We start from the raw sequence: 11252 nt of genomic DNA on the forward strand, positions 1-11252 counted from the left end.
TCCATCTGGTATTTGGAGTATCTTCTTCAACATCCATAATCTCTTCATCGGGAAATTCAACCTTTAGGAATGCATTCTCTTCCACAGGGGAATCAGCTAACTGTTCTGCAATGACCCGCCCTTTAACAGACTTCTGAGTGACATAAGTAATGTCGAACTCAGATAACAATAACAGCCACCTTGCGGTTCTTCCAGTAAGAGCAGGCTTCTCAAACAGATACTTCAACGGATCCATTCGTGAAAGCAGAAGTACTTTACTTGATAACAAGTAATGCCGGAGCCTCTGAGTTGCCCAAACTAATGCTAGACAGGTCTTCTCCAAGATTGTATATTTCACTTCGTATTCTAGCATCTTCTTGCTGATGTAGTATACTGGCCTTTCCTTCTTTGACCCTGAATCTTGCTGAGCAAGCATACAACCCATCGCCGTATCTGTGATGGACAAATACAACAATAATGGCTGACCCAGGATGACTGGGGATAAAACAGGAGGTAAGGATAAACACTGCTTAATCTTTTCAAAAGCCACCTGGCACTCTTCGGTCCATTTCTTCGATGAATTCTTCTTCAGAAGCTTGAAAATAGGCTCACAGGTCATGGTCAGGTGAGCTATAAACCGTCTCAGATACTGAACTTTCCCGAGAAAACCTCGGATCTGCTTTTCGGTCTTCGGCGGTTCCATCTCCTGAATCGCTTTGATTTTCTGAGGATCTACTTCGATTCCCCTTTCACTCACCATGAATCCAAGTAGCTTTCCTGAAGTAACCCCGAATACACACTTGCTGGGGTTTAGACGAAGCTGATACTTTCTGATTCTTTCAAAGAATTTTCTTAAAGCGACAGTATGCTCTGGTCGAGTCTTTCCCTTGACGATCATATCATCTACATAGACCTCGACTTCTTTGTGGATCATATCATGAAGAAGAGTAGTTGCAGCTCTCTGATAAGTAGCACCTGCATTCTTCAACCCAAAAGGCATTACTCTGTAACAGTAAGTTCCCCACTGAGTAGTAAACGCTGTCTTGATCATATCTTCTGGCGCCATCTTAATCTGATTATATCCTGAAAACCCATCCATAAAAGATAACAGAGCATGACCAGCTGTATTGTCCACCAGAAGATCAATGTTCGGAAGCGGAAAATCGTCCTTCGGGCTTGCTTTGTTGAGGTCCCTGAAGTCCACACACATCCTGACCTTTCCGTCCTTTTTGGGCACCGGTACTATATTCGCTAGCCATTCTGGATATTCAACAACTTGAATGAATTTTACTTCCAATAGCTTTTTAACTTCATCATGAACTTTTAACTCCCATTCTGTTTTAAGTTTTCGAAGTTTTTGCTTCTTTGGCTTTGCGCCAGGGATTAGAGGCAATCGATGCTGGACAATGTCTTCGCTCAATCCCGGCATGTCATCATAAGACCAAGCAAAAACCTCCTTGAACTGCTTAAGTAAAGTGATTAATTCCTCACGCTCTTCGGGAGATAAAGTTTTGCCAATTCGTATTTCCCGAATTAAGGTTTCGTCACCAATATTTACAGTTTCAATTTCCTCTTCGAGCGGTCTTGCTCGGCGACTCTCCTCTTGTTGAATCATATGTTTGATTTCAAGGGGAGTTTCGTCGGCATCCTCATCAGAGAAGGAATCTTGATTATCATTATTAATATTATCAGTTTTAAGAGCAGATTCAGTACTTGAAATGGAAACAGGAGAAACAGAAACAGGAATGTATGTAAAAGAGTCTTTCATTTCATTCATAGAATTGGTTACATCAAGAATGGAATAGCCCACAGCAGGCATTGCATTGGACTTTAACGATGTATTCAAAGACTCAACAGACAACTCAACATTGAACTCAACCAACGCTGGCATATGTGCAGTTGAAGAAATAAACTCATCATCTAAAGTACTCTTGGACTCGACCTTATTAGAAAGAGACTTGTCACCGACTCCGGAACCAGATCCAACTTCTACGGTACCTGCATCAAAAGAATCGTTAGAATAAACAAACTCAATATCAGACTGGGAAGTAGACGTATACTTAGAGACTACTGACTCTTTTGAGGAAACAGGACTATACTGAAAGACTACTCGAGGTAAAACCTGGGAGGTCCAGTTGGTCAAGGGTCCCTCGGCTGGGGTGATTAACTCTGCGGGGTTCAGAATGAATGCATCTCTGCCTACAACTGCCACCTCTGACGCTTCGGTCTCACCGCCAACCACTGGATATTCAATCTGAAACATGACATTCAGACAGCTCGGCTCTAAAACATCGGCCCAATCAGTTTCCGATGCTTCCTCAGTAATCCGAACACTCATTGGCGCTTCTGATAACTCCAGGTTAAAGAATATTTCGAAACCCGGAAACCTCTGCCCTGTCACATCATCGGTCCATGGCTCAGCAAACCCGCAAAATGGAAAATCTGCCCCCTCTTTTCTGAAAATGCCGTTTCTGACCAGACTGATTGATCCCATAGGCAATTCTAGTCCCCGGCGGCGGCACTCGGCCCATTTCAGCATGTATCTTTTCATTTCCTTGACCTCCTGCTCGGTCGGCTCATATCCCAGGCCAAAGAGACCATTGAAAGTTCTGATCACAGGCCACTCAGTAGGGCCTTGATGATATTTGCCCAGCCCTGCGCCCGGAATATAACCTTGTTTACGGATCATCCTGACTACATTCGAGTTGGTGCTAGTCAAGAAGAAAACTTCCTCGCCCATGGCTTCTTTCATGGATATGACCGACACCTCCAGTGAAAAACCTGTCAAGCTGACATCGGCTTCCTTCCCAACTACTAGCTCTTGTGAAATCTGCCCAATCTCTAAGTCCGGGTCACCCTTTACAGTCACTACCCTGCCGTTATGAACAAACTTCAACTTTTGATGAAGGGTAGAAGGGATAACTCCGACCTTATGCAGCCAAGGTCGACCCAATAACAGCAAGAAAGAAGCCTTAATGTCCAATACTTGAAATTCGATGTCGAAGTCTTCTCCTCCAATCTGGATTTCAGTGGCCAGGGTTCCGATGACATCTCGCCGGGTGCCATCATACGCTAATATACCCTGCTCAGAAGGAATGAAATCCCCGGGCCCGAAGCCCAAAGTTGCTGCAGTACTTAGAGGACAAATATTCAGAGCGGACCCATTGTCGACTAGCACTTCGGGTACCCTTTTCTTGTTGCAGATCACAGTAATTTTGAGTGAACGGGCATGGTCACTCCCTTCAGGAGGTAAATCATCGTCCGTGAAAGATATTACCTTAGAAGTCCTAGTTACCGCGACTAGGCTTACTAACTCATCGGGAGTGATCTCAGTTGACACCTGAGCAGCATTCAACTCCTTGAGTACAACCTTCCTGTGCTTAGACGAAGACATAAGTAGGCCCCAAATGGAAACGTTTGCTTGGGTCTTCTTCAGCTGCTTCAACAGATTATCTTCTTCCTCATCTGCACTCGGCCTACTCTGCCCCTGATTCTCAGCTGCTCTTACTGCTTCTACAGGGTTTTCTGCTCTCAATTCCGCGGGCTTGAACACACGGCCACCCCTGGTAACATGACGAAGCTCGTCACACTGATCTTCTAACAGAAGCAAATCATCTGCATCCATTCTCAGAACATACGGAGTTTCAATTACCTCCTCTTCTTCAAAATCACCCATCCTTAGAACATAAGGCGTTTCCTTTTCTGCCTCGACATCTTCACATCGAAGGACATATGGAGAGGACGCCTCTGCCAAGCTGGTGCTCCCCCTCCAGAGGGCATAAGACCTTTCTCTTTCCATCTCCTCGATCTCTTCAGGATCAAATCTTAGAATATAAGGTTCATCAGGAGTGATTGCACAAATGAGAATGGATGGATCAAGAACTGGCTCCTCGACAAAAATGGCATTCGTCGCAGGAGGAGGAATTGCACGATGATTGGGAAGGGGATTCCGAGTTACATTGGGCCTTTCCACCTCAAGCTTTCCGTTCTCTAACATAGTCTGGAGCGCATGCTTTAAGGCCAGACATCTTTCAGTGAGGTGACCCGAATTTCTGTGGTATTCACAATACTGGTCTGCTCTCCAATATGGGGGTAACGGGTTAGGTACTGGCCTAATTTCAGGTAGCCTGATTTTCTTATCCCTTATCAACTTTTTCAGAATCAGAGGTAAAGGGTATGGGAGCGGATCAAAGTGCCTCAGAGGTTTTTGTTCTACTGGGGCTGGGGCTGGTCTCGCCAGCTCTGTTACAGTCCTGGCCTCCGGGCGAACATAGTTTACGTGGTCAACTTCTTTCTGTGCGACCACGGGTCTCTTTCCTTCCCTGATCTCTGATGGGAGCCTGGCCCTCAGACCCTTAGCTATTGCATCCTCAGTCCTCGTCCCAGTCTTAATTAGATGGTCAAAATCGGTGTAATGCTGAGGGGACAAAAAATGGAAATACTGCGGCGACAAACCCTTGATCACCAGCTTGATCTGATCTTCTTCTGATAGCCTCTCGCTTAGCTGGGCAGACTTTCGACGCCAACGACGGATGAAAAAAGTAAAGGTCTCCAGAGGACCTTGCTTTAACTGCTTGAGATCCCTTTTGGTAACCTCTATCCCCTCTTCCATAGAAAACTGCTCTACAAATTTGTTGGAGATGCTTTGTAAGGTCTTCACCTCTTCGGGCTTTCGACGTAGAAACCACTTCTTCACCACCCCAGTAAGAGACATTGGAAAGACCCTGGCCATTTGCTCAGGAGATAGCCCACACTGCTGCGACATCTCAATAAACCACCTCATATGATTCCGGGGACATCCAGTCCCATCATATTTGTCGTAATCGGGGGTTTTGAATTTAGGGGGCAAGGTGACTCCCGGAGACATTATCAGCTCAGATATATCGAACTGCTTTGGGCCTTGATGCTTCAAGCTTTCCATTTCTTTTGTCAGCTTCTCCAATTGATCAGCTACCTGTTTTTCTTTATTATATCGGGCCACATCTGGAATGCAATATTCTTCAGCATACTGCCCTTCCTCTAGGTCGACGTCTACTGGTGAAATGAAAGGGTGGTTCAAATTTGCAGGGCTCGGATTTGCCGGTATAGCGGGAGGGGGTTGAACCGTAGGTGCTCTAGAAGTAGAGACCTTTTCATTAGACTGGGCTTTCATTTGGGCCATCTCCTCTTTCATAAAGGCCATATCCCGGGTAAGATTCACCATCATCTCTTGAATTTTAGTTAGCGCATCATTGGGTTCAGCCATTTGGACAGACTCTAGGGATTCAGATGATTCAGATAAAGAGGATGCAGATTGTTCAGGTAAGGTTAACGGTTCAAATTGACGAATGAGTCTAGACGTGGTTGACTGTCTAGACCATGCAGGTTGACTGACACCTGAGGGAGCGATGTTTGCTCGATTTTAGAATCCTGTATTGGAAATTAACATACTAAATTAAAACGATAAGCATTGAGATAAAGTATTCTGTACCAAATAAGATAAGAGAAAGACATAAATGCTATTCCATTGATCAATAGTCAAAATGTAGTTACAATCAAAACATTAGTCTTTGTTAACAATTGGATGAAAGTAACCATTTACAATGAAATTTGAAGAAATTAAAATGACAATTTCATGAAAAGGAATCTTCAAAGCTCTTCGATCCGAGCTCTCTTGTTTGCAGGCTTCTCCAGTATTTCTCCCTTCCGAAGTTTAGATGCGAAAGCAGATCTCCTCTCCGCGATTTTGTCTCTCCAAGCAGCTACTATGGATGCAATGAGATCAGGAGTAAGGTTTTCACAGCTAGGTGGTGTGATAACCTTAGGAGTACAAGAGTGTGCGGTAATCTGACAAGGGAAGCACAAAGGTGCATAGAAAGATGATTTCTCTAAACCCATAAGATAAACAAATGAGTATGGGTAGGTGCTGGTGATAATTTGTGGACATGATTGACTCACCCAATGAAATTGGTTTTCCCTTACATTCTGCAGCCAATGGCGCCATTCATTAAGCTGAGATTGCTTAACCTTTGTCTTCCAAGAATGAAAACTCTTAAGAGTGTACTCAATGCTGTTTTGTGGCTGAAGGATAGTGAGTTTCTCACATAGCCACACATATAACAGCTTAGCACATCCGAAAAAATTATCCTGCACCTTTTTACTAGCAATGAGGTCTAAGCCATAAAAGGTTTCGGCTAGCATTGTAGGGACAGGATTTCTCCCCTCATTTATCTGATCTACTATCGCCAACAAAGTGAAAGGGGCGGCACTAGAGTCTCTGCGAAGGACATGGCGTGCAAAGACAACAAAGACTAACGCATTACGTCGACACTCCTGAAAACGGGAGTCAGTAGGATCGACGTTTTTGGAAAACAACTCAATGAGGGTCTGAAATTGCACATTTCTCTCTGTTAAGCAATGCAGAGTTTTCACAACCTTATTTTCGAATAATCTGCGAAAGAGATCATGAGGAGAGTCTATGCTCGAAGGTCGGATCCAAAGTCCCTCAGGAGGAAGCTCTAGCAAGGCACACCAATCTTCAAATACAGGACAAAGTTCAAAAGATCCAAATCGAAAGACATGGAAGACAGGGTCCCAAAATCCAGCAGCTGCTTGAAGAAACTTCCAATTTATACCACGACTATTCAGATGGGTAAAAGAACTGATGAAACGCTCGGCCACACTCCTTTCTTCACATCTCAACGGAAAAGATTTAACAGTCTCAGCTATCCACTTGTCTAACAAATTATTCGCCATGATCCGACCTAAAATTCAGATAGGACAAAGATCAGGAGAGAATGGGGATAACTTTGCATAGACAAATGACCAGGGTAATCTGAAAATCAATTTCATTAAAAAGATGAACTCTGTGAAAATGAATTTTTCATCAAAGATGAGAGGTAGCCAATAGATCAGAAAAATAAACCACGGCCATAAGATGACAGAAGTAGGTCATAAACCGGATCTAAATCTGGTGATGAATACCATTAACTGTACGATCAAGAGGATCAATCATGCTAGACCATGGTCATAAGGACAGCGAACGAGCTATCGGCCAGATCTCAAGACAAAACAGGTAAGGATCTAATCCTACTGAGCAATGTATATATGGGAATCAAGACAAAGTAGACTGACTCCAAAGGATAGCAATCATGCTCAACATGTGTTGCGAAAAATTCGGCAGCACAACGGCTATACAAGGAAGTCAAGGTAAGGCAAACTCATGGTTTTCCTAATTCTAAGAAATAGGGGTTATGCTCAAAATGTTCTGGACCAAATCCGGCAGCATAACGACGCTAAACAAGGAAGTAAGGTAGGGTAAACTCATGGATTTCCTAACTCAAAGAGATAGCGATCATGCTCAAAATATTCTGGATAAAATCCGGCAGCATAACGGCTAGACAAAGGATTCCCACAACTCAACTAAAGGTATATGAACAACGGTGGTAGGATAAATTCGGAATATGGTTACCAGAGAAAGGTGACCAAATGAAGGACCGACCAAAGGTGAGAGCATATATGACAACGGGTCAAATCCTATAATCAACAGATCAAAGGACAAAACCAGGTCAAGGATATGGCAAGCAAAAGCCATTGACTAGATCTAAATCCGAATAACGAATGGATATAACCAATTGAAATGAATAAGGAACTCTAACTTAAGAGGAGAACCCTAATATACATAATCAGTATATATAGGCATATATACATACACACAAATCCTAACCAGGGGCACCAGCCCTAATTCTAATCTAGCGGAGTCAAGGAAGTCTCGACTCAAGACAGACTGATGAGTGAACTAGGACCGTGTTGTAGCCATGTAAAATGAGCTACCCTAGTCTACAAATGGGACAAAGCTCCTAACTCTAGGCTCCACATGTGTGAGCAACACATGTTCGACCTTATATGAATGTAATATACTTATATAAACCCGGGTACTTCCTAGTTAGGTTTCACTAAGTCAGTAAGTATATACATAATATATCAAACAAAATAGGGTTCCGGACTCAATCTAATGGGTACTATGCGTATGAAACATACTTAATATGTATAACAAAAGTACGCCCAATGTTATACATAGTATGCTTCATTGCTCATCGGCTGCTGTAAACACAAGTACGCCCAGTGTTTACGGCTGCAGCACCGGCGCATAGCTTGGAAATAGATTCAACAGTACCATCAGGGTGTAATGACATCCCAGTCGGGCACGCATTCAATCTATCCCGTGGAGCCAATAATAATGAAAAACAATGAAATAAGTAAAGAATAAACAATATGATAACATATGATGTGCAGTGTGTGAATCCCTTGTTTTAATTACGCACCTATCTGGTGCCCCTGGATTCTAACGATAGAATTCCCATTTAAAATGATTTTAGCTCAAATTTCTCCGAAGTTTGTAAAAATGGCATTTTTATAGAGTTAGGCAATGTTTCAAGAACTCCCCAGCAGAGTCGCCAATCTGTGGACCCCGATCCTGAGGACGGTGCCGAGGGACGTGAGATCCCTCCTGCAATCCTCTAAGATCTCCACAACGTGAAGGAGAGCTCTGCCAAGGAACTCTCGAAACGGATGCCACCCTCACAGCATAGCATGAGTGGCGATATAAAAAGAAAGAGATACATCCTGATCCGGAGCCAGGGCTCGAAACCAAGATATATCCGAAAATAACTCAGAGTCGCCATCCATGGACAAGCCATGGAACCAAAACAAATGCTCTGTTTGCAATGGATAACCAGAGATACAAAAGGTCCGTGCCTGATGACGAATGGAGAAGGTCCGAAGAGCGCCCCCAATTCGCCCGAGTGCGAACACTTGGTCTCTTATGCCATTTATTATTAACCTCGAAGAGTTTTGGGCAAAAATCATGTGAAATGGGAACGATCCTCAGGAATCGTCTATCTAAGCATGCATTTCCTGAGAATAGAAATAATAAGCACACAAAAAATAAATGAAAGAGGTGTCACCTAAGCATAGCTAGGTTATGAGTGACATACCTAATGGGTGTCTAAATTCTGATGTGCAAACACATGCAATCTATAGCTAAATGTATAAGATCAGTACAAGAAAGTAAGAAAACACATCAAAAGAAATACAATAACTACCCAACAAATCCTAAGACTCTAAATTATTAGCCCGAGTCCTCGGATGGTCTGGTATTCATCCAAAGAAGCCTACGTATCCCCGCCTCCACGAGAATCAAGGCAACGTAGTTCTTCGCACCTATTCTAAGCTAGGATGCCTAAGACACCTAGACCTCTATCCTAGACTCGATCTAAAAGACCGGACTAGTTATTAAAGTTTATTGTACGATTATTTAAATTCCAGTGAATTGTGAATTTTAGGACACCCTATATGTCCTAGCTAAATGCAGACTAGCCCTAGGCTAATGCAGGTGGTTCCTATAACCTATGTGTAACTAGGCTGTGTGCCCTAAGGAAAACAATAGGATTGCTAACGTATCCAAGACCTAGTCATCAGTCGGCGATGTGAATCGCCAACTAACCGGACGGAGGCACTCCTAGCTAGGACAAACCCCTAACTCTAAAACACAAACAAGCACACAACAGATCAAAGACGAAATCCTAACTCTAAAACTCTTTATCTAGGACAAACTCCTAACTCTAGAGGAAGATTTTTGTTAAAACAAGGTTTTAAAGTTGAAGGGTTAAAGCATTTTTTATTTACAAAGTTTGGCTGGACTTGGGATATAAATCCCAAGCTGCACTACGTACCTCGTGAAAGAGGATCAAGCCAACGTAGTTCGAAACGAACTCTCAAACTACGCTTCTAAAAGAAACACTCAACACTTTATCTATTTTTTTTAAGGTTTTTTATATTTTTAAATGTTTTTGATATTTTTAAAGTTTTCAAATGTTTTTGAGTTTTAAATTTCTAATGTTTTTGGATTTTAAAGCTTTTCCAATGCTCAGGACCTTTAAATGTTTTCAATCTTAAAGGGAACACGCAAGTAATACCACAAACTAGGGCAAAGCCCTAAAGCAAAAGGGGAAACCCCGGATAAGCAACTAGCGTCTCAAAGAGACAAACCACAACACGTAAAGAAGTGACCCAAGAAGAGAGAAAACGATCCAAGATCCCAAGCAAGCAAAGCTCTAATAAGACCGAGTTAGCCTCTAATCAAAGCGAAGTAATCAACAACTCTAAAGGAGAAACTCCGAACTAACAACACTAAAGAGGGGAACAAATGAGTCAGAGACTCTCTAATAACACTACCGAGTCAAAGACTCACTCTAAAAGAGGAGGCCACTCTAACATGAGGCTAGGTAAGCCTCCTAAAGGGGAAACTCTCTACACGAGACAAGGCTTGTCTCCGAGACACAAATGACGTAAAAAAAGGAATAAGAGACCCTGTGCATATTTGGCAAAGGTAAAACACCCAACCGGGCCGGACAGCTACCTAGCCCTAGGGTGCAACAAATGTGCGACCCAATACCCATAAGGGTAGGGGTATGAAGCCAAGCCGAGTAGGATGTTCTCCCAAAACCAAACGGCGCACAAAGAGGAGGTTTAGCAAGAGAATGAGACTGGGCGGGTCTAAAAGGAATAAGAGACCTTGTGCATATTTGGCAAAGGTGAAACACCCAGCCGGGCCGGACAGCTACCTAGCCGAAGGGTGCAACAAATGTGCAACCCAATACCCATAAGGGTAGGGGTATGCTGCCAAGCCGAGTAGGGTGTTCTCCCCAAAACCAAACGACACACAAAGAGGAGGTTTAGTAAGAGAATGAGATTGGGCAAGTCTTCTATATACAAAGGAGGGCTCAAAGTATCCATATCATTGCCCTTGCAAGAGGTAAGCAAGGCTAAGACAACTAAACTGACCAAATTGGTCTCAAATGGTTCTTACGACGGAAACCATAATCCAATGGTTCCAAGAGACACAAGATGAATCGATTTCAGTTCTTGAAGTTAGCAAATTTAAGATTTCAGGGTTTTTCAGTTTTTGGACATTTAAGGATTACCAATGGTTCTAGGGTTCACCAATTTCGGCCCAGGATAGCATCCAAGGAAGGGAATCGTGCACTCTTTCCTTGCGCAATTTAATACTTAGGTTACAGCGCCTTATTGCCTGGCATATCTCAGGATTTCCGCGGACAGTGAACCTCGGAGCCAACAACATGCTATAGCTTAGGTATTGAAATTGTCAAAGATCGGTTGCAATTGGGATACGATTATGGATGTACTGGCCATTTTTCCAGGAAAATCTAAAGATCCTAAAAATTTCTGTTTCGATGGATTAAGGAATTAATATGAGACAGAATTTTAAGGTT

The 11252-nt window shown here is 43.0% G+C and overlaps 1 protein-coding gene across 1 annotated transcript; it reads right to left on the reverse strand.

Annotated features, from left to right (window-relative positions):
• Positions 1–1725: 1725 nt before the first annotated feature.
• Positions 1726–5224, reverse strand: LOC143888731 (uncharacterized). Its single transcript, XM_077393151.1, has 2 exons — positions 2102–5224; positions 1726–1977 (listed from the first exon to the last, which is right to left on the reverse strand). The coding sequence occupies exons 1-2, from the start codon at positions 5222–5224 to the stop codon at positions 1969–1971; spliced, it is 3132 nt and encodes a 1043-aa protein (XP_077249266.1). The 3' UTR covers positions 1726–1968.
• Between the last annotated feature and the right edge of the window lie 6028 nt (positions 5225–11252).

Source organism: Tasmannia lanceolata, unplaced genomic scaffold (genome assembly GCF_043159265.1).
Source record: "Tasmannia lanceolata isolate RefF3 unplaced genomic scaffold, GAP_Taslan_0.1 ptg000012l, whole genome shotgun sequence".
Lineage (NCBI taxonomy): Eukaryota > Viridiplantae > Streptophyta > Magnoliopsida > Canellales > Winteraceae > Tasmannia > Tasmannia lanceolata.

Coding starts and splice junctions, on each gene's coding strand:
- LOC143888731 (XM_077393151.1), bottom strand. CDS start 5,224: ATGGCTGAACCCAATGATGCGCTAACTAAAATTCAAGAGATGATGGTG.